The following is a 24,680-nucleotide window of genomic DNA, read 5'->3' as shown; positions in this document are numbered from 1 at the left end:
TGGGGGGGGGGGGATGCCCCCCATGTGTTAAACAAAAAAGCACCATACACTTGTGGAACTCCTCTATTTTAAGCAGCATGTTCAAGAAACATTGTTGGAGACCTACGATGTGCAAGGCACTGTTTAAGTTGTTACTTTTCGGTTTAAAAATTATTATCACTTTGCCAGGTATCTCTTTAACCTGAACTAGTGAATACTGCCTTGGGTGGGTATAAAATTAAAGCCAAGGTCAAGGGAGACAGTCTCCAAACAGACCAAAAATAAAACGCTTGTGACATCATTAGAGGAAAAAAAGCCAACATAATTGCACAAAGATCAAAGGCAAAAAAAAGAGAAACTTGTTTGGTTAATACTGGGCTTTTGAGCATTTCTTGTGCTCCCAAGGCCCGTCTATCCATCCACACCACACTTCGTAACCGTGCTATTCTAAACCGATGACAAGTCCAGCTTCGTCGCGGACAGGGCACAAAGCGCAGATCCCACAATCCAGACCCCGCTGCCAACTCTCTCCTCTGGGAAGGAAGGAGGCGTTTCCCTTAGGGCAACTGTAAAATAAAGCAGCCTCTCTAATCTCTTCCTCCAGTACGAAAGAAATGTCGGTCCAAATAAATGAATACATAAATAGCTACATGAAGGATAAGAGGTGGAAAGAGGGGAAGGGAAGCTCTTTTCCTTTCTTTTTAAATTTCCCGCACCCCTTTTCCACCCCGCCTCCCCACGCCGTCCCCACTTTCAGCCGCAGCTCTGGAGACCCTGACCGCGCGCTACTGGGCGGTCGGGTAGAGGGTCTTTAGAAAGTAGGCGGGACTGGCCAGATGAATAATTCGGTGTCCGATTTTTCCTGCCTTCGGTGGCAGTTCCTCCTCCGCTTCGTTACTCGATTGCACACGCGGCCAGGCCCTCGGCCCTCGATTGCTCCGGCCTATCACCCTGGGATGCCGCCTGCCGCCGCCGCGGCTGCCGGGCTTGTGGGATCGGTGGCGGCGTAGCCGGAGCCGCGGCGGGAGCCGTGGCCTGAGAGTTAGGGGGGCGGGCCGGCTCATTCCTGGGGTGGGGGCCGAGGACTGGCGGGCGAGAACCCGGGGCCACCGCCCCCCTTCCCTGAGGGAGCGGACACTCCGACCCTCTGAGGCGGCGGCGGCGGGAGCCGGTCAGAGGGGGCGGCCCCTGGCGGCGACGCCCCCAGCCCTGCCCTGCCCTGCCCGGCCCCACTCCATCCCCAGCCCCAGCCCGATCTGGCCGCGAGAGACGCCGGCTGGGGTTTGAGGAAGGCGGATCCGCGGGGGCAGGCGGGCGAGCCGCCCCTCCCGGGTCTTTCCACGTCCCCTCCCGGGAGGGACCCACACCTGAGCCCGGACCCACCCCCGGCCGGGGCCACGCTGGATCCGCCTCCCGGCCTGGGTCCCGCCCGCCGGCTGCAGGTGGGCTGCAGCGCCGGAGCCGCGGGCAGTGGGCTGCGGGGAAGGAGGTGAGCCGCGTCCGTGCCGGCTGCCGCTCCGGTCCTTGCCCCCGCCGCTGCGCTCTCCTCCTCCCTTTCCCGCAGGCAGGGCGCGGAGTCGCGCGCCCTCCCCGCCGCCGCCGCCTTGTCCCTCCGGGGCACCATGGAGCTCTCCCCGTCGTCCGGAGGAGCCGCGGAGGCGCTGTCCTGGCCGGAGATGTTCCCAGGACTGGAGTCCGACTCGCCGCTACCCCCGGAGGAGCTAGAAGCGGTTGTCCCAGTCGGTGGGGCCGTGGCTGGTGGCATGTTGGATCGGATCCTTCTGGAGTCCGTGTGCCAGCAACAGAGCTGGGTCCGGGTGTACGGTAAGGACCACAGGCCATCCTAGAGGCTGGTGTTTTTGCTGTGGCTGAAATTCATCCCTAGCCTCAAGTCCTATTCTCAGTCCCCATCCATTCTGGGTCAGTTTCCCACATCCCTTTTTGTTCCGGCGTGCGTTTCTGACAAGTTTCTCCAGGCTAGCGCTTGAGTAGAGAGATGTCATTCAGTATGGTCTTTGGACCTTTCCAGACACCTGCAGGAAGTTTAAGGTGGAGTTGAGCTACGCAGACTGATATATTAGGTGATAACTTCAAAGGGAACTGTCAACCGATTTCAGGGAGGTCTGATGGAACACACCATGAAATCAAGCGAACAGTTTCATTTCTTTCTCTTGAGTGAGGCAAGGCTGGAAACTAAGATACTATGAAATAGCTTAGCAGTGGATAAGGTAATAAAATAAAATAGAATAACCAAAAATATTTATTTGGTGGGAACAGACTAATCTATAACCTCTTTCTGAACCTCATTCTCCTAAAGGCAACCACTTAGTCCAAGGGGTGTGGATTGTGTCAGATTGCACTATTGTTTCTGGTTCTTTGTAAAGTGACTGGGTTGCTACTCAGCAAGTTAAAAGTGATGAACACACTAAAACTTTCCCTTTCTGCATTCCTAGCAACCACCTCTTTAATTAAAACTGAATGATGATATTCTGTTAGGGTGAGCCTTGTGGCAGCATTAAAACCATGCCAGTTTTGAAAACTCCTAGCCCAAGGATTTATAGCCTGGAATTCAGGACTGAGCTGTGGCTTCCCAAAATACTAAAACGTCAAGATGTTTATCACTTAACTCACGTGAACGCAAGACATTAGTGATGTGGCTGAATATAAGAGGGCAAATTTGAAGCACCTGGGATCAAAGACAATGTTAAGATGTTATCCTCCAGTCATGTGCATCTAAGCCTGTAGTGATCAAGTACATTATGCTTTTTTCCTTCAATCTTCTGAAGCGGGTATATGTTTACTATTCAGGAGTGACCAAGACTTAGAAGTTATCTCTCTGGATAGTTCAGTTGATTTCAAGACTTCAAGTCCATCACTATCAGAAAGATCACAGAACAAGGAGTTCAGAGATTTGAGTTTTTGTCTTGGTTCTGCCAATAAGTGGCTATGTGATTTGGGGTAGATCAGGTAACTTTTTTTTTTTTAAGCCTCTGATTCTTCATCTGTAAAATTAATGAATTGGATTAATAATCTCTTAATGGCCCTTTCAGTTTTAAAAATCCTGTCGTTCTTATAACCAGTTCTTAAAGATTTATATTTGTACCATTTTATATTTTGCTTGATGTTTATACATGGTTTTTGATGTTATTCTAAGCACCTGAAAGAATTAAAGCAAAGAAGTAGGAGATGATGCAAGGTCACCCAGTTCATTCTCAGGAGATTAAAAACTTTAGTGCCTGATTTTCCATCCACCTGCCGATCCCACTTACCCGATAGCTTATAACAAAGGTTGATGAGAACCTGAAAATGAGCTTGAATTAGAATATATTATTACGTTTTCCCATCCTATCCTCCTTTTTATCCTTCTACATTTCTTTGGCACATTGTTTTTTACATAAAGTTAGAGATAGGCCATGTTACTGTAAGAATATATGATATTTCAGTGTCCAAAACTATTCTGTTTGGGTATTCCAGACCTAGCGTAAATTACTGTTCTTTGCGTGTAACCCATAAAAATATGTGCATATTGGGCGCCTGGGTGGCTCAGTCGTTAAGCGTCTGCCTTCAGCTCAGGTCATGATCCCAGGGTCCCGGGATCCAGCCCCGCATCGGGCTACCTGCCCTGCAGGAGGCCTGCTTCTCCCTCTCCCACTCCCCCTGCTTGTGTTTCCTCTCTCGCTATGTCTCTCTCTGTCAGATAGGTAAATAAAATCTTAAAAAAAAAAAAAAATATGTGCATGTTTTTGTTCATTTTTAGGGGTAGATTTGTGAGGGGTGTGTATACATATATACACACATGGATTTGTGGATATTCTTAAGTATATATGGATAAATATATGTACATATATTCTCTTCTCACACACATATGTACTGTGCATTTCAGTGTCAAGTTGCAGACTTTCCACTGCATTGTAATTTTTTTGTCTTCCCTATCAATTAACCAGATGTTGTTTTTATTTACTGTTGAGTACTACTACTTTCCTTCCTCTAAGGCCACTCATCCTGGATACTCCTTTGTTGTCTTAGTTTGATGTAAATATTCCAAAACTATCTGAACGATTCTGGGCTTTTCTGTGTCCTTAGCTAGTTTTTAAGTTGCCTATTGCATAACTCTTTGAACAGCTTTGAAGTAAAAATAATAGAATGTAGAAAATCAGTTTGGAAAACACTAGTTCATTTTTGGGTTTTTTTTGTTGTTTACTTGTTTGTTTTGTGTGTTCACAATTCTGATTGTTTTGGAACATTTAGGTTCTTTCACGCAATTTAAGGAGACCTTTGATGAGTGTGGTCTAATGTTTTTAAAAGAAATTCAGAAACTGGGAACCTAGTCTAGAGTATACGACTGGGGATTGAGAACCGGGTTTTTTTTTCTCTCTTTGCCACAAATTGGTTGTCTAACTTTGGGTAAGTAATTTTAACTCTGGCTCTAGGTTTCTATATAAAATGTAGAATCTGGACTAATTGGTATCTGTGGTCCATTTTAGCTATAGAGTTGTCTGATTCTGTGGCCTGCCCTATTATTTTACCTACAACTTAGCCTACCAATTCCAGTCTGACTCTTGGGGACAGGCTTCAAGAAAGCCCTTAATGAGTTTAAATCATGATTGTCAGGGGCTTCTGGGGAGCACTTTTATCAAAAGGTCAGTGAACTTAGTTGTGAAAGCAGGAATGTTGAGGGCAGATGTATATTTGTTTGGAATGTTTTGACAAGATAGGAAGGTGGGGGAAAGGGGGATCTTGCTCAGGTGAAGCTTATTCAGTTTTGAGCACTAACCTGAAATAGCCATGTGGATTTTAAAAGGGTACAAAGGAAGGAGCTGTATTAAGTGCTCCTGGCTTCTGGCTATGATTCACATCCTCTACCATACACATATGTTTTTTTGTTTGTTTGTTTGTTTTCAGGTCAAGAGCTTTTATTTTCTTTTTTAAATATTTTATTTATTTATTTGACAGAGAGAGACAGTGAGAGAAGGAACACAAGCAGGGGGAGTGGGAGAGGGAGAAGCAGGCTTCCCGCAGAGCAGGGAGCCTGATCCCAGGACCCTGGGATCATGGCCTGAGCCAAAGGCAGACACTCAACCGACTGAGCCTCCCAGGCGCCCCTACCATATACTTATGTTTGAAATCAACAAGCAAACAAGTAAATAAACGCCAGTAACAGCCCCCCCCAACCTGAATACCTTAACAGAAACTTTTGGAAATAATATTTTATTAGTTTGCCTCATGAAATTTGAAGACTAGGCACTGTTTTGAGCTTGCTGTCGACTATTTTATTGATAAAACATATTTAGAGTTTTGTGTATTGCCAGGATTGGAAAGCTTTTTCTGGAATCTGTCCCAGCTTTATAATAGGTAGATGTATACTTAGAACACAAATGCTTATCATTGAGACATAGCTAAGAGAAAATACGCTGCCCTGGCCTTCATTTTCTTTTAGTTGTAAAATGTTCTATTTGTTTTATTTCCATTTGTTTTATTACAGTTTTATTATAAGTTGTGCCCATGCCCTGTCAAGACTATAAAATGTTTGATACCAGGAAGTCTGTCTTGTTTGTCTTTGTATTCCTATCTTGCCACCCCTTCATCGTCACCGTGTCTAGCAGATTGGTACCTTGCTCATAGTCAGTGTCTGTTGAATGTTGATCCATGCGTCCTTTGACCGTCCAGATCTCAACCTGACTGATTGTATGGGTGGCAGAGTAGCTTAAACAAAGGCATGCCACAAACAGCTAAATATGGATGCAGAATCCAAGAGCATCAAATGCAGAACATTTTTCAGATATTTATAGCCTCAAAGCAAAGTCAATTGGCTGAAAAAGCGCAGCAGCCTAGCAAAAGGAAACGGGAGAGGCAAAGCCAGCCTCACTGTCTGTGCTTTCTGGTAAACAATGAGAACATTAAAATTAACTACTTTACCACGAATGGACAGCGAGTGCAGGACACTGGGAGAAATTGAAGATACCGGTCTCTAGTAGTGCCTGCGTTGGAGCTTCGCAGCCATCAGCACAACAGGTCTGCAAGTGTGTGCACAGATGTGCCCTTGGATAGCTAGAGGGGAAATATAGTTATCACACTAAAGTGCTCACCAAGCAATCATATGGTTTTGATTTTAGTAGTATAAACAGGACTTATCTAAAATATTCACTTAATAAAATAAATAACATCAACATTATTGCTTACCATTAAGCTAGTATATAGCTCATTGTTTATTGATGACTGATAGGGATCTGCTGGAAATTTTCTAAAGGCTGGTACTATTTCAGCAAGCAGAAGAGAAAAAGAATCATACTGCATCATATACCATATAATTCTGGAAATGTGACAATGAGAATTTGGTAAGAATTTCTCATGAACTCCATATGAGTTGATGGTGGACAGTTTTCCCTGTTTGTAGTAAATAGTTTTGCTTATGTTTCATGAATTAAGATAAAGGATGAGATATGTTTCATTGCATTTTTAGAGAATATGCCTCTATATTTACTTAAAACACTGTAACCAGTAACAAGTCCAGGAAGTTGTTTCATTTTGGTGTAGTATGAAGATGTCATTAATTCACTGGCCTTACAAGGAATGTTCTTAACATAATTAACTTTCAATATTCTCAGTGAATTATTCATTCTTACATGTCTTAAATATGTACCCCATGCTTGACTTCTGTTTTGTATTAATGTGTGGATGAATGAAATTGTTGAAGTTTTGTGTGCTCTAGCTAATTGATTGCTTGAAGAAAATCAGTGAATGTGTACTCAGTACATCCCAAAACATGTTCATGTTACTTAAGTGTTTTAATTTCCTCAAATACTATAAATTGAACTTATATAATGATTATTAATATTTTAGCAATTCTTGGGATTGTAAGCTTGAGTTCAATACTTAGGATGTGGCATTAGCTTTGAAGGTTGATACATTAATTTCCCAATACATTTTATGTACATTAGGAGTAGACAGTTCACTGAAACAAGAGAGAACTATCAAGAATGCCTAGGAATATACTGTTTATTTTAAATTATATTGATTTCAAATAGCCCCTCCTTTTTTTTCTTTGAGAGAAAATTAGTATATCTTATTTAAATTGTATGTCCCGTTAATGTTAGAGACATGTACGATTTCCTTTATCATATCTTAGTATTTTTCTACCCTCTATCATGTTGGTTTATTGCTATTTCATTTTCAAAGAATGAAAATATTTTTGAAGAATAGAACTATACATTCATAATCTCTTTTCCATAACCATTAGGACTAGAGTGCTTCAGAATTCAAAATTTTTTTGATTTTAGAAAATGTATATATATACACAGTGACATAACCCCCTAATGGGGTCTGGAGCAACATCCAGGAATCAATCATATTAATATTCCTGTAGTTAAGTAAAAATCCACACTAAGTATGGTTTAAGACTATAAATAGTGTTATGTCAGTGAGGGTCAGATTTTACTGCTAAACAAGTTATGAAGAAAGTGTTTTCAGAGCTTTTTGGGTTTAGGAATTAGAGGTATGAAATTGAGGATATGTACAAATTTTCTGACATAAATAATGCAAAGTTCTAGAGTGCACCTGTTTGAGAATAGTTCACTTATAAAGAGTGTCTTTATCTTTTCTACATCATAAAATTCAGTGCATGTACTTTAAAAAATGAGGTACTGTTGTGTCTCATGTTGAATGAAATAAATTTCTCTGACTTGCTAAGGAAAAAAAGGAATTCACATGACAAAGCACATAGGTTTTACTGAGATTACTAAGGAAGTGGTGGCAGGGCAGTGGTTTCTAATGCTTTCTTTCATTAAAAAGAAGGATGAGGTAAGTTGAAGCAGAGGGTTTATGTAATTGTTCTTTGCAGTTGCTCTCTTCAGTGGCACAGAGTGATTTGATCACCTTTTCAAGTAGGTGGACCACAAAAAAGCATTCAACTAATGCCTGAGTTAATCCAGAAAAAATTCAGTTGTCTGCTACCTTGTCCCTCCCTATTGGAATAACTTTTAAGTAACAAGAGAGGTGTTTGGTCTTGTTAACCAGGAGGAGGAGTTTGAAGTGTGCTGAGGGCACTACTGAAATTGCTTCACCCTGTCTTGGCAGAGGGATAATTGCTCTCTGATGTTTGTAAAAACCCCTTTCTTCCCAAAGGCTATCAAGTGCTTCGCAAGACCTGTAGGTAGAGAACCCCTTGCAAATTTAATGTAGCTTATTTTCTAATGAGAAGGCAGCCATCAAGAAGTACCTGATATGCAAGTGGTAGAAAAGAAGATGTGCTGAGGTCCAGGTAGTGTTAGTGGGTCTGCTGTAAACAAAATTAAAATTGAACCCTTGAAGGCATGACAAAACTTCATTTGCTAGGCTATGATACAGAATTTATCATCTTATCTCTATAGTAGGTTTGGATGTTAGGAGTCAGAGTTTTGCCTTCCCACCAAGTGTTGGTTACATTAATTCATTGCCCGAGTCTCCTTTGCTCATAAGAGTCCGATTTAGATCCTGATTGCATTCTTTTTTTTTTTAATTTTATTTATTTATTTGAGAGAATGAGAGAGAGAGAGAGAGCATGAGAGGGGGTTGGGTCAGAGGGAGAAGCAGACTCCCTGCCGAGCAGGGAGCCCGATGCGGGACTCGATCCCGGGACTCCAGTATCATGACCTGAGCCGAAGGCAGTCGCTTAACCAACTGAGCCACCCAGGCGCCCCCTGATTACATTCTTATGCCACCATAAATTGTCTTCAACATTGCTCAAGTTCTGTTCACATTGTGTCATTTTCAGTAGACTTTCTAAAACTACCCCTTACCGGACTCCTGAGTGGAAAAGACTGGTAACACTTGCAGATACTGTTTGGGAGAGCAAAAATTTACAAAGGAAAATATTTGACATAAGGCAAGAAAACAAAATTCAAAAGAATAGTGTGGAAAGCTAAAGAAAACTTTAAAGTTGATAGTCCTAAATATTTTCAAAACAATCCTTTAAGTTACCTCATTGAGGAAACTGGATCAGGAAGTTTAGCTTATTACCAAAATTGGAGACAAATTCCACAGTTTGTCAGGATTAGAACTCTAACCTCAGATTCCTCAGCCTCCTGTTTTAGCTTCTAGATCTTACTGCTTTCCCTTAGGGAGATGGCCTTTCAAAACTGAAGGTCAGGAAAACTGGACAGTGAGAAATACCAGATTGTTAGTTTCACAGTCTTTAAGGGAAATGCTGGAAGTACCATTACCTAGGTAACAGAAAACAAAAATGGACAAAACATCCAGAAAGTAGGAGGATGAGAATAATCTCATAATGTGATTGTTAAGAGGTAGAGCAGAGGACAGATTAAATATTTTTCATCTCTAAATTTTTTATCCATAAATTCTTTATTCTGTAATTGGATGTTTTAAGGAAATTTGAATGTTTCATTTATGATGCTTAGAAACCTGGATAATACCTAATAAGTTTCTGCCTTTTTAAATTTCTGACCTCTCTGATTCATAGCATTAAAAAATTAATAGCTTTTTTCTTATTATGAGTATAATAGTGCTTAATGTAAAGAATTTGAATTATAGGAAAAGCCAAGGAAAATTAAAGTCATCTGTAATTATACCTCTCAGATATAACTCTTCTTTTAATATTTTGTTGTATTTTATCCTTGTCTTTTATGTGCAAAAATGTACTTTTTTGTGTGTATTTGGTATCATTGCATATTATTTTAAATCCTCCCTTGTTTCTAACTATATTTTCTTAGGTTTTTAAAAATGTTTAAAACTTTTTCAAATATATTTTTATTTTTAAATTTAATTAAAAATATAGGTAAACATTTCCATCTTTCCAATATTCAAAAATTATAAAAAGATATTCCGTGAGATCTCTGTCACCCCTCCTCCATACCCCTCACTTACCATCTGGCAGGCAATCGTTCACTCCACACAATCAATAAATGTTTGAAATTCTTGTGTATGCTCGCATACCTATTCCCTGCCCAGAGAAACATATAAATAGATAGATATGTGAAAACTCCACCAAGAGTGGGGTCCAAGAAATTTCGTTCACAAAAATGTAAGGTCATGTTTTTTTCGAGGTTAATGAATGGACTGGAGCAGGTCCGCAAAGGAAGTTGGCTGGGAGTTCTGGGGGTCTGGAGCCAGTTGTTAATTGCTTTATATCTGAATTGATATTATCATAGTTTTTACTGTGTGTATTGCTTTTTTCTCCTTTTTATACAAATGATAACCCGTTAAAGGAATTTATCAGCACCTTGTGTTATTCCTGCCTCACATCCCCTCTCTCTACACACTTATTAATATATTTTTGACATAGTTTCCTGTCAGTTTGTAAAGCAGTTCCTCATTCTTTTTGTGGCTGCATAATGCCTGAATGAATCATAATTTATTTAACCAGTCCCCAAGTTTTGCTGGTACAAGTGATAATATAGTGAATAATCTTGAATATAAGGCATTTTGCTTGTGTATGAATATTTTTTTAAGAAAAGTTCATATAGAATCGCTAGGTCAAAGATATGTGTACTTGTAATTTTGAAAGATATTTCCAAATTGCTCTTGTTATAGGTTGTAACTATTTATATTTTGCCAGCAGTGTATGAGAATGCCTATCTCTCTACACATAGGGAATTATCAAGAATTTTTGAATATGACAATCTAATTGATGAAAATAGTTTTAAATTTAATTTTTCATATCTTTTACATTAATTGTCTTACAGAGCCATTTAAATACATCCTTTTCTGTGAATTGTACATATCTTTTGCCCATTTTTATTGGGTTGTTGGATCTTTTTCCTAGTGATTTGTAGGAACTCCTTATTAAATAAAGAGGCTTTTATCTGTAATGAGTTACCAGTATTTTCATTTGTCTTTTCTTTCCCTCTCTATAAGAAAATTATTTTCATGCAGTTGAATGTATCTGCTCTTTTATGGCTCTTTGTTTTTATGTTATAGTTAGCATGGCCTTTCCTATTCTGAGGTTATAAAATAATTCTTCCATGGTTTGTCAAGTACTTCTTTGTTTTCATTTTTTATACTTAAATCTTTGATCCATTTGGAATTCATCCTGCTATAAGGTATGAGATATAGATACAATTTCATTTTTATTAAGATGGCTTTCCAGTTGTCCTAACACCATTTGTTGAATAACTCATCTTTTCTCCACTGGTTTAAGATGACTTCTCTATCCTTTGGTAGACTACCATTTATATATTTTGTTTCTTTCAAGATTTTCTACTCTATTCTATTGGTCTGTCTATATTGATATGTCAGTATCACACTGTTTTATTACTAAGCTTTTATAATATGAAAATATAATTTGTTGATGAGTATAATTTAATGTAACTTATTTAACCATTATCCTATTTTAGACATTAACATTTTCCCAAAAATATATATATTTATAGTCTACTGATTGTCTTTGTGCACAAGTCTTTGAATTGAACTTCTCACTGTTCCCTTAGGCTGAATTACTAGAAGAGTATGTCTTTTCTTTTTTTTTTAAGATTTTATTTACTTATTTGACAGAGAGAGACACAGCGAGAGAGGGAACACAAGCAGGGGGAGTGGGAGAGGGAGAAGCAGCTTACCACCGAGCAGGGAGCCCGGTGCGGGGCTCGATCCCAGGACCCTGGGATCATGACCTGAGCTGAAGGCAAACGCTTAACGACTGAGCCACCCAGGTGCCCTGAAGAGTGTGTCTTTAAAGGCCTGAGACTTGGTGCCAAATTGGTGTGACCTTCCTGGAAAGCAATTCCTACCACAAATATATGAAATTATGGCCCATAATTTAAATCCTACTTCTGTATTGCTACTTTCAACATATTGAAGTATTTTTGTGTAGATTTCATATAGTGCCTTAAGCATTATTTAGCACGTATTAGAAGTCCTCAGAGTTCTAATGCTAATAACACTGCCCTTCAAAAAATGGAGTTGTTGTTTTCCAATGGTATTCCTTTTCATTAATGGCATATTTCCAAATGAAAGAGGGAAGGGCATGAGTATAGAGTCAAAGCAGTTGGTCTGCTAAGGGTCAAATCCATGACCGTGGCTTTATTTATATTATGTTAGAGTCCAACTGAAATAACCTGACATAGACACATAATGGTTCAAATACTCTAAGAACATAGTTGGTGGCTTTCCTCTCAGCTGTTGATGTCCTCCTTCTACTCTTGGTTTCTCAGAGTATTAAGAAGGAAGTGACATTCATGAAAATTCTTTTTTTTTTTTAAGATTTATTTATTTATTTGACCGAGAGAGCACAAGCAGGGCAAGCAGCAGAGGGAGAGGGAGAAGCAGACTCCCCGTTGAGCAGGGAGCCGGATGTGGAGCTTGATCCCAGGACCCTGAGATCATGACCCAAGCCAAAGGCAGATGCTTCACCAACTGAGCCACCCAGACGCCCCCAAAATTCTTTTGAACATGGTTTGAATATAAGTTCATTTAGTTTTAGCTGGATGAACGACTAAGGTGTGTGTCATATAGTACTGTCTTATTTAGTAAAACTAAATGTACTATATATAGTACATTTAGTTTAAGCTGGATGAACGACTAAGGTATGTCTTATATAGTACTTTATAGTACGAGGTTTTAGCATGGGTTTAATTTAGGTATATTCTAGGGAGGTTTATTATGTCACACAAAGCCTAATTCAAGGAATGGCAACAAGAATGAACATTAATGACAAAATTAACTGAAAATCTTTTCTTCAGAAAAAAAGGGTAGGAAAATGAATTAGACTCTGGAAAATAGTTTATATAGACAATTAACCAATTAACCAAATTTTCTTTTTTTTTAAGTACTTTTTTTTTTTAGAACAGATTTAGATTCACAGCAAAATTGAGAGGAAGTTATGGAGATTTACCATATATTCCTTGTCCCGACATCTGCATAACCTCCCCGAATATCAACATCTGTGACCAGAGTGACACATTTGTTACAGCTGATGAACCTACATTAACATATCATTATCAGGCAAAGTCTGTAGTTCATACTAGGGTTCACTCTTGGTGTATAAATTCTGTGGGTTTGGACAAATGAGTGACATGTATCTACTATTTTAGTATCATACAGAATCAATCAATCTTTCTTTTTCTCCTTTCCTTTCTTTTCCTTCCTTCCTTTCTTCCATCCTCCTTCCTTCCCTCCGACCCTCCCTTCCTTCCTTTTGATTTTATTTATTTATTTATTTATTTATTGGTGGTTTCATACAATTTCTTTTTCTTTTCTTTTTTCTCTTGATTTTATTTTTTAAGTAATCTCCATACCAACATGGGGCTCCAGCTCAGAACCCTGAGATCAAGAGTGGCATGCTCCATTCACTGAGCCGCCAGGTGACCCTCCTATAGAATATTTTCACTGCCTTTATCCTCTGTGCTCTGTTTACTCATCTCTTCATATCCCCTACCCCCTACCCCATGGCAACCACTGATATTTTTACTGTCACCATAGTTTGCCTTTTCCAGAATTCTATATAGTTGGAATCATACCCACATTTTCTTTTATCATTTAGCTGTTTTATTTAGTATAATAATTTTATGATTATTATATAATCATAAGCTTGCCTTACTAAGTCAGAAAGGAGCAAACTTAGAAAGGAACAAAGTAGTTTAACTTTTGACAATGATATAGAGCAGTTTGAAAGTGAAACTAGGAATCCTGTATCTAGTTAATATTTGTGGTGGCTTGTAGGAAATTTTGTTTAAATTAAATTTGGGCAGGATATAAAATATAAATATCTTGCTCCCATGATTCCCTTGGGCTTCACTACATACAATTCTTTGTATTTGTAAATTTTTTTTTTAAGATTTATTTGAGAGCAAGCGAGAGAGTCAGTGAGAGAGAAAGAGAGAACATGAGCAGGGGGGAGGGCAGAGGGAGAGGGAGAAGCAGGCTTCCTGCCGAGCAGGGACTCAATCCCAGGATTCTGGGATCATGACCTGATCCAAAGGCAGACGCTTAACGGACTGAGCCACCCAGGGGCCCTGTATTTGTAAACTTCAAGAATGCCTCTGAATGAGGAAACCCAAGGCCTTTATAACACATGTTCCAATTTTGAAATGGGCTAGATTTTCCCAGGTGGTTGGTGATAAGTTTGTAGCAACAAACAGACCTTGAAAAAGATGGCCAGGACAGTACTAACAAAAGACATGTTTTGATATCTAAGAAAAGACTCTCTTTAGTATTTTCTGGTTTCATAAAAACTTCATAGTTGTCCTTTTTATAGAAATGAAGATTTATATGACTGTTTTTTAATCTAGCTTGATAACATGGTTAAAAAAGAACAGCATCATCTGTGGTGATTCCTATTAAAATAGAAAGGTAATCCAGAAGATTTGATAGGGCCATATTTTTTGCTGTTTTGTTTAAGTCAGAAAGTCTTAAGAGGAAATTTTTAGTTACTCGCACTTTAGGTTATGTTTTTGATATAAATCTTGATTGTCAGGCCAGAGCGTCACCTTGAAGAGGTGTTACTGTGTTATAGCTATTGGCCAGTAATCTTTCTTTTTCTGAAACTTCACTAACAATGATGTTTCTCTTATATAATCAGTAATGTTATTGCATTTACTTGTAGGCATATTATATAAAATTATATGTTTTTACAAAATTGCTTTTTTCCCTGCAATTTGAAATATCCTGCTTTTTTTTCTTTCAACAAATTTGTGAAACATGGTAAGTCTTTATTTTGGGGGGAAGTAGTCATGAAATAGTTAATGCTTTAAAGATTCTTGGTGAAGTAAGATTAGAATCTGGGTAAGGTTGGAATCAGTTCCAATCCAGTACCTTTTTTGTTTTTTGGAAAGATTACCCTATCTTTATTATCTAAGTTCATAATTACTGTTTCCAATTTAATATATTTGTGTTAAAATGTATCACAAGCTGTTTATTTAAAAAATATTTTTTTAAAGATTTTTTATTTATTTATTTGACAGAGAGACACAGCGAGAGAGGGAACACAAGCAGGGGGAGTGGGAGAGGGAGAAGCAGGCTCCTGGCTGAGCAGGGAGCCTGATGTGGGGCTCGATCCCAGGACCCTGTGTGATCATGACCCGAGCTGAAGGCAGACGCCTAACGACTGAGCCACCCAGGTGCCCCTCACAAGCTGTTTAAAGTAGCATTTTAATTCTTTTCTGAGTTGTTTTAGAGTTTAGCAGTGGGTCTTATTAATCCTCTCTGCCTCTTTCAGGGTTATGTAGTTAAGAATGGATATCGAGTTCTTCATTGGTGAACTGCAGCAATAAAAGTTGAAAATGCTTGATAGAATAACCAGTAGATTCTTTGTGTGTGTGTGTGTGTGTGTGTGGTAAAACACACATACTAAATTTTATTTCAACCATTTGTAAGTGTACAATTCAAATACAGTCCTGGGGCACCTGGCTGGTTCAGGCTGTGGACCATGGGACTCTTGATCTTGGGGTTGTAAGTTTGAACCCCACGTTGGGTATAGAGATTACATAAAAATAAAATCTTAAAAAAGTTATTTTTAAAAATACAGTCACAATGTTGTGTAATCCTCAGCACTATCTATACTCAGATTATTTTCATTATCCCCAACAAACACTCTGTACCTGGTAAACAATAACTGTCCTTTTTCCCCTTCTGGTAACCTCTATTCTACTTCCTGTCTCTATGAATTTGTCTATTCTAGGTACTTCACACAAGTAGAATCATACAATATTTGTCCTGTGGCTTATTTGTCTAAACATAATGTTTTCAAGGTGGCATGTATCATCTTTGTAGCTTATATCAAAATTTCATTCTTTTAATGGCCAAATAATTTTCCATTGTAAGTATATATAACATATTTGTTTATTCATCTGTTGGTGGATCCTGGGTTGTTTCCACCTCTTGGTTATTGTGAATAATGCTTCTGTGAACACTGGTGTGCAAATATCTCATTGAGAAGTTGCTTTCAGTTTTTTTGGATATGTACCTAGGAGTAGAATTGCTGGATCTTATGGTAGTTCTGTTTAACCTTTCAAGAAACAGCCAAACTTTTCCACAGTATCTGTACCCTTTTATATTCCTACCAGTAATACACAAGGGTTCCAGTGTCTCCACATTTTTTTTAAAGGTTTTATTTATTTATTTGAGAGAGAGAGAAAGAGAGATAGAGAGCACGAGAGGGAAGAGGGTCAGAGGGAGAAGCAGACTCCCTGCTGAGCAGGGAGCCCGATGTGGGACTCGATCCCCGGACTCCAGGATCATGACCTGAGCCGAAGGCAGTCGCTTAACCAACTGAACCACCCAGGCGCCCCCAGTGTCTCCACATTCTTGCTCACACTTATTTATTGTTATTTTCCATTCTTTTTGATTATAGCCATCTTAGTAGGTGTGAAGTGGTATCTCATTGTGGTTTTGATTTTCATTTCCCTAATGATTAGTGGTGTTGAGTATCTTTTCATGTGTTTATTGGCCATTTTTAGATTTTATTTGGAAAACTGTCTTTTCAAATCCTTGTTTTGTATTAGTTCTTAGTCGATATATTTGGATTTTTTAAATTGTCAGTGATAGTGTTAATTACCCCATATACTAATCTTAACTCTAGTAATGGGGCCAATCATGAGCATAATTATAGCAGCAAAAATAATGACAAAGTAAAACTTCTTGGGTGCTTATTATGAGCCAGGCACAGTTCTGGGTGCTTTATACCTATGAATTTATTTAATCTTCATGAATACCCTATGAAGTAAATACTTTTATTACCCTCATTTTGTAGATGAGGAATCAGAGTCATAGAGTTGTAAAGGAACTTGCTCATGGTGTATAGGAAGTAAGTGGATGATGTGGGATTTGAATCCAGGCAGTTCGCTCTTGAGTTACGTTCTTAACTACTATATAATTTGGCTTCTCACCTATAAAAAATTCAAACTGTTACTATAAAAGCATAACGTGTGATGTTTGTTAATTTGAACCTTGAACCTGTAGTTTACCTATGTGTTTTATATATCACCATAACTGTAAACTGATGACATTTGATCTGCTGGATATGCTTTGGATGTTATCAATGTTTCTGAATACCTTTGTAGAATTGTCCAAGTTTTATTAACTGTATACAACATGAGAAAGCTGTATGTGGATGAATAGTATGATGTTTCTTTTTAGAGAGAGAAAGAGAGCACATGGCTGGGGCGAGGAGGGGCAGAGGGCGAGAGAGAATCCTAAGCAAGCTCCATGCTCAGTGTGGAGCCCAAAGGGGGGATTGATCTCACGACCCTGAGATCATGACCTGAGCTGAAATCAAGAGTTGAATGCTTAACCGACTGAATCATCCAGACACCCCGTGATACTGCTATATTTAAAAAAAGTTAAGCCTGTTAGCTAACTAAAATTTATGTATTTTTAGCAGTAATACAAAATAGGAAAATTGTTTTTTAAATAAAAGCATGCCTTTCTAGGCCTGTTGTTTGTTTGATCAAGACACTGAGAATACTGAAATTTAAGAGACCACACCGTCTTAAGAACCATGAGTTGTATTCATTTGGGATGTAGCTTTATTTATTCCAGGATTTACATTTCAGGTGGCTCTCCACTTTTATATCATTAATTCTAAAAAGAGGATCTGCTTTCATAGAGCCAGGTAAAGCCAAATATTGATCAGAGTTTGGCCAGATAGCAGATATTTTAGGATATTTATAGAATTCACATGTTCTTCTCTAAAAGCCTGGGAACAGTGGCCTTTTGATGGATCTTGCCTGCTTTCCTCTTAGTTCCTCTTGAACTCGGCTATCTTTGTGGTACATATGCTTTATAATTTTAACCTGTCCTGAAGTTTGTATTTCAAGGACTCCGAAACTTAAAGGATGATTTATATGTAGTAAAGTGTGTGAATTGGTTCTGAAATTTAACTTCTTTCCTACTAATAGATTGTAATTTCTCAAAATCTGTGATTTTTTTTTTTTTTTTGAGCTATGGACAATGTAGCAAGGGGAAGTGAGGTATAGTCTTAAGTTCTTATCAGTTCATCTTTTTTTTTTTTAATTTTTATTAGAGCAGGAGTGGGGATGGGGTGGTTAGAGGGAGAAGGAAAGGGAGAAAGAGAAGCAGACTTCCCGTTGAGCAGGGAGCCCTGTTGCAGGGCTTGATCCCAAGACCCTGGGATCATGACCTGAGCTGAAGGCAGATTCTTAACTGACTGAGCCACCCAGGTGCCCCGAGTTCATACATCTTTAAAAAAATGAGTTCATATGATGTTTTTGATATGCAACAAACCATACATATTTAAAGTATAATTTGATAGGTTTTGAAATATGTTAGTAACTGTGCAACCATCGCCACAATCAAGAAAATGAGCATCTAGGGGTGCCTGGGTGGCTCAGTTGTTAAGTGTCTGACTTTAGCTCGGGTCATGATCTCAGGGTCCTGGGATCGAGCCCCGCATCAGGCTCCCTGCTCAGCAGGAGGCCTGATTCTCCCTCTCCCATTCCCCCTGCTTGTGTTCCTTCTCTCCCTTTGTCTCTTTCTGTCAAATAAATAAATACAATCTTTAAAAAAAAGAAAATGAGCATCTAGTTCCTCTGAAAAGTTTCCTTGCCTCCCTTTGTAATCTGACTGCCCCATCCCTCCTACCACATCACCAGTAATATGCTTTCTGTCTTTATGGATTAGTTTAGGTTTTCAAGAATTTTGAATAAATGGAAACATACAATATATACTTATTTCTAGTCTGGCTTCTTTTGTTCAGAACATTTTGAGATTCATCCATGTTGTTTCACATATCAGTAGTTAATTCTTTGTATTCCTGAGTAGTATTGAATTCCATTGGCTATTCCACAATGATTTATCAGTTCACCTTATTTATTATTTTAGAGGGAGAGAGCATGTGCATGTGGGGGTGAGAGGGAAGGGAGAGAGAGAATCTCAAGCACACTCTGCTGAGCACAGAACGTGATGCAGGCTGAGAGGAAATCAAGAATCAGACACTTAATTGACTGAGCCACCCAGGCACGCCTATCAGTTCACCTTTTGATGAACATTTGGGTTGCATTTTTTTGACTATGACAAATAAAGCTTCTGTGAACATTTGTATACAAGTCTTTTTTTTTTTTAAGATTATATTTATTTGAGAGAGAAAGAATGAGACAGAGCATGAGAGGGGGGAGGGTCAGAGGGAGAAGCAGACTCCCCGCCGAGTGGGGAGCCCGATGCGGGACTTAATCCCACGACTCCAGGATCATGACCTGAGCTGAAGACTGTCACCTAACCAACTGAGCCACCCAGGCGCTGTGTATACAAGTCTTTATATAGATGTATGCTTTTATTTTTCTTGGGCAAATACCTAAGAGTGGAATGACTGGCTCATATGGTAGATATATGTTTAACATTTTAAGGAACTACTAAACTGTTTTCCTAAACGCTTGTACCATTTTACTAGGTACAGTGGTGTGGGGTGTGACAGTTCCAGTGTCACTGCTTCACCGACACTTGGTATGGTCGGTCTTTTCAATTTAGCCATTCTGAGAAGTATGTAGTGATACCAATTGTGGTTTTAATTTGCATTTTTTCTGATGACTAATGATTTTTCTGATGACTGTCTTTTCATGTGCTTATCAGACATTCTTCTATCTTATTTTAGTGAAATGTCCAACCAAATCTTTTCTCCGTTTTAAAATTGGCTTTGTCTTATTGAGTTATATGCATTCTTTATATATTCTGGATATAAATCATTAATCAGGTATGTGATTTATAGTTGTTTTTCCCCAGTCTGTGACTTACCTTATCAAAACTCTTAACAGTGTCTTCAAAGAATAGAAGTTCTTAATTTTGATGATGTTGATTTTTTTTTCCTTCTATGGTTGTGCTTTGGTTTTTATTTCAGAAATCTTTATCTTAGGGGCATGAGTTTGAGCCCCACATTGGGTGTAGACTTACTAAAAATAAATAAACTTTAATAAAAAGAAAAAAAATCTTCATGTAGCCCTAGATTACAAAGATTTTCTCCTATGTTCTCTTATAAAAGTTTTATAATTTGAGGTCTATGATTTATTTTTATTTTTTTGTGTGTATGATGCAAAATATTGAAATTCATGAAAAAATATGTATATCTAATTGTTCTAGCACCATTTTTTGAAAAGACTTTCTGCAGTCAAATGCCTTTGCATCTTTGTTGAAAATCAAATATATGTATGGGTTTATATCTGGACTCTATTAGACTCTATTTGGTTATTTATGTTGATTCACAAGCATACTGTTTTGATTACTGTAATTTTTTAAGATTTTATTTTTATGAGAGAGAGAGAGAGCACTAGTCAGGGGTGGGGAGGGAGGGGCAGAGGGAGAAGCAGACTCCCCACTGAGCAGGGAGCCTGATGCAGGACTCGATCCCAGGACCCTGGGATCATGACCTGAGCCACAGGCAGATGCTTAACCGACTGAGCCACCCAGGCACCCAATTACTATAATTTTATAACAAGTTTTGAGGTCAGGGATGAGGTCAGGGTCTTGGGATCGAGTCCCACATCGGGCTCCTTGCTCAGCAGGGAGCCTGCTTTTCCCTCTCTCTCCCTCTGCTTGTGCTCTCTCTGTCAAATAAATAAAATCTTTAAAAAGAAAAAAGTTTTGAGGTCAGGTATAAATCCTCTAACTTTGTTTTTCTTTTTAAAAGCTGTTTTGGCCAGGACGCCTGGATGGCTCCGTCAGTTAAGTGTCTGTCAGTTCTGGCTCATATTGTGATCTCAGGGTTGTGATTATCTCTACACCCCTCTACACCCCCCTCCGCCACCCTCCTCACCCCCCCCACTCATATGCATGCACTCTCTCCCTCTCTCAAATAAGTATATAAAATTTTTATTTTTTTATTTTTTTTTAAAGATTTTATTTATTTATTTGACAGAGAGAGAGAGAGCACTAGCAGGCAGAGAGGCAGGCAGAGGGAGAGGGAGAAGCAGGCTCCCCGCAGAGCAGGGAGCCCGATGCAGGGCTTGATCCCAGGACCCCGGGATCATGACCTGAGCCGAAGGCAGCCGCTTAACTGACTGAGCCACCCAGGTGCCCCAAGTATATAAAATTAAAAAAAAAATTATTTTGGCTAGTCTAGGTCATTTGCCATGCCCATATAAATTTTAGACTCAGTCTGCTAGGGGATTAATACCATAACAATATCAAGTCTTTCAATTCAGTACATCTCTCTATTTTGTTTTTAATTTTTCTCTACAAAGTTTTCAGTATATGGTCTTGCACATTTTTGGTTAGATTTGCCCCTGAGTATTTAATAATTTTGATAATATTACAGATTGTATGATTTAAAAAATTTTAATTCAGTTATTTGTAGTTAGTATACAGAACTATAATAGATTTTTGCATTTCATCTTGTATTCTACAGACTTGCTAATAAATTCATTTGCTATTTCTAGTGAATTTTTTTGTAGATTAAATTGGCTTTTCTGTATAGAGAATCACATATATTCTCTGCATATAAAGACAGTTTTGCTTCTTTTCCAATCAGGATGCCTTTTATTATTTTTTCTTGCCTGATTACATTGGCTAGAGCTTCCAGGATGATGCTTCATAGAAATGATGGGAGCAGACATCCTTTCTTCTTTTAGGAGAAAAATGTTCAGGGACTCCTGGCTGGCTCAGTCAGTAGAGCATGTGACTCTTGATCTCCGGGTCATGAGTTCAAGCTCCACATTGGATGTAGAACTTACTTTAAAAAAAAAAAAAGAAAGAAAGACAAAATTTTCAGTCTTTTACCATTTAAGTGTGATGTTAGCTTTGGTTTTTTTTTGTTTTGTTTTTCTGTAAGATACCCTTTATCAATTTGAAGACATTTTCTTCTATTCCTAGTTTCTTGAGAGGGTTGTTTTTTATTTTTTAAATCAGGAATGGATGTTGAATTTTTTTGTGAAATGCATTTTCTTTATTGAGATGATCATATATTTTTTCTCTGTCTTTTAATATTAATTACATTGATTTTTTAAAAAAAAGATTTTATTTTTATTTGAGACAGAGAGTATGACCTGGTGGGGGGGGTGGAGGGCAGAGGGAGAGGAAGAAGCCCCTAGCACGGGGCTTGATCCCAGGACCCCAGTTCCATACCTGAGCCAAAGGCAGCTGCCTAACGAACTGAGCCACCCAGGCACCCCTAATTACACTGACTTTTGAAACCAACTTGCCATTCTGGCATAAACCTTACTTGGTCATGTGTTATTAACCTTTTTATGTGTTGCTTAATTTGTTTGATTTGTTTTGCTAAAATTATGTTAAATAATTTTGCATCTATATTCATGGAAAAATACTGGTTTGTGGTTTTCTTTTGATATCTCTGGCTTTGGTTTCAGAATGTGCTGAAATCATAGTATGCATTGTAAGGTATTACTTTCATGTTTAATTTTCTGCAAGAGTTTGTATAGAATTGGTACTATTCCTTGTACATTTGTTAAAATTCATCAGAGAAGCCATCTGGACTTTGACTTCTCTTTGTGGAATGATTTTTCACTTCAAATCCAGTTTCTTTAATAGATATAAGGTCATTTATTGTTTGTGTCTTTGTAGGATTATGTCAGTTTTGTCTCAGTTGTCAAATGTATCAGCATAAAATGTTCATAGTATTTCCTTATTTAATATCTGTAGAATCTCTAACAATGTTACTTCTTTCATTCCTTATATTGTAAATTTGTCTTACCTATTTTATCCCCCATCAGTCTGGTTTAGGTTTATCAATTTTACTGATCTGAGAATCAGCTTTTGGTTTCATTGCCGTTTTTAATTTCATTGATTGCTCTTCTGATCTTTTTTTTCTTTTCTTCTGTGTACTTTGGGTTTCATTTATTATTCGTTTGCTAGTTAGTTTGTTAGTGTAGAATCTGAGGCCAGTGATTTGAGACCTTTCTTCTTTTCTAGTAAAGGCATTTTCTTTTCTTTCTTTCTTTCTTTCTTTTTTTTAAAGATTATTTATTTATTTATTTGACAGAGAGAGATCACAAGCAGGCAGAGTAGCAGGCAGAGGGAGGCGCCCCTCTCATTTCTCTTTCAATATTGTTTTTGGGGCATCTGGGTGGCTCGGTCGTTAAGTGTCTGCCTTCTGCTCAGGAGCCCCGCCTCGGGCTCCCTGCTCTGCGGGAAGCCTGCTTTTCCCTCTCCCACTCCCCCTGCTTGTGTTCTCCCTTTCGCTGTGTCTCTCTCTGTCAAATAAATAAATGAAATCTTTAGAAAAAAAAAATATTGTTTTTGACCCATGAACTATGTAGAAGTATGTTATATAATTTTCAGGTATTTGAGGGTTTTTCAGATATCTTTTTATTACTGATTTCTGATTTGTGGTCAACAATATACTTTGATTTGAATCCCTTTAAATTTACTGAGACTTGTTTTATGGCCCAGAATGTAGTATACACTCTATATGTATTTTTTGCTGTGGAGTGTTTTATTAACATCTATTATGTCTAGTTGGTTGATAGTATTGTGCAAATCTATATTCTTCCTGATTTTCTATTAGTCATTGAGAGAGATTTATTGAAGTCTTTGGCTGTGTGGATTTGTCAATTTTTTCCTGCAGTTCTACCAGGTCTTACTCCATATATTGAAGCTTTATTAGGAGCATTGGCATTTAGGTGTATTGTATCCTCCTGATGAAGACATAATGTTATATACTTTAAAAATGTCCCTTTATCTCTGGGGATATCTTTGTTCTGGAATCTGTTTTATCTGAATAATATAGCCAGTCCCACTTTCTTGAGATTTGTGTTAATATGGAATATCTTTTTCCATCCTTTTACTTTTAACCCACTTCATTGTTTATATTTAAAGTCTCCTGGGGCGCCTAGGTGGCTCTGTTGTTGAGCATCTGCCTTCGGCTCAGGGCATGATCCCAAGGTCCTGGGATCGAGCCCTGCATCGGGCTCCTTGCTCTGCGGGAGGCCTGCTTCTCCCGCTCCCACTCCCCCTGCTTGTGTTCCCTCTCTCGCTGTGTCTGTCTCTGTCAAATTAATAAAGAAAATATTAAAAAAAAAAGTCTCCTGTAGGCAGCATAAAATTGGGTCTTGATCTTTTATCTAGTCTTGCAACTGGGGTATTTAGACGATACTTAATATGATTAATTATTTATATTTAATGTGATTGGTTGGGTTTGAATTGAATGGTTGGGTTTAAATCTATCCTACTATTTATGTTTTATTTGTGCTATCTGTTCTTTTCTCTCTTTTTACTCTTTTAATGCTTTTTGTATTAATTGTGTATTTTTTTGTAATTCTTTCTAGCTTTTTTATATTACTTTATAGTTTATAGTATACTTATTATAGCTTATAACAGTTTACCTTCAAGTGATATTATACTGTTTTGTGTATATATAAGAACCTTATAACGTTATACTCCCATTTCTTACTTTCTGGCCTTTGTGCTATTGTCATACATTTTAAAATACTTATAAAGCCCACAATAAGATGTTTTTGCTTTATCTTTCAGAGATTTAAATAATATAAGAAAATAATAATTTTAGTTGCTTCAGGCTGAAGGGCAAATCTAGTCCTTACTAATCCATTTTGGCCAATAGCAGATATCCTTCTATATCTGGTTTGGGCCTGAATAACAATGTGTCCAAGGGCAAATCAGTAGTATTCTTTTCTTTTTGCAATTTCAAATCTGGTGTTTGCACACTCTCAGGTATGTATGATCTTGAGCTCTGACAAGTTGGGTTTCTTTAGTGCCTTTTACTTACTCAAAGTCAGTGCTCCAAGGAGGTCACCACATCTCTTTCCTGTCATTCACATAGCTATCTAACTGAATACAACAAAAAATCTTCATATGCT

The 24,680-nt window shown here is 38.3% G+C and overlaps 1 protein-coding gene across 4 annotated transcripts in view; it reads left to right on the top strand.

Annotated features, from left to right (window-relative positions):
* The first annotated feature begins 912 nt into the window (after window positions 1-912).
* Window positions 913-24,680, top strand: part of RASAL2 (RAS protein activator like 2) — a 355,523-nt gene continuing 331,755 nt past the window's right edge. For 2 of the 4 annotated variants that reach the window (XM_027610626.2, XM_027610625.2), the window contains exon 1: window positions 914-1,803. In XM_027610626.2, the coding sequence (XP_027466427.2) occupies window positions 1,602-1,803 (202 nt within the window). In that variant the 5' untranslated portion in view covers window positions 914-1,601. Of the gene's footprint in view, window positions 1,804-24,680 lie in introns of all 4 variants that reach the window. The other 2 variants (XM_035722102.1, XM_027610623.2) reach the window with 2 other exon arrangements.

Source organism: Zalophus californianus, chromosome 10 (genome assembly GCF_009762305.2).
Source record: "Zalophus californianus isolate mZalCal1 chromosome 10, mZalCal1.pri.v2, whole genome shotgun sequence".
In the NCBI taxonomy this organism is placed as follows: Eukaryota; Metazoa; Chordata; class Mammalia; order Carnivora; family Otariidae; genus Zalophus; species Zalophus californianus.
The sequence above is the reverse complement of the archived record's forward strand: the minus strand, read 5'-3'. Positions and strand labels throughout refer to the sequence as shown.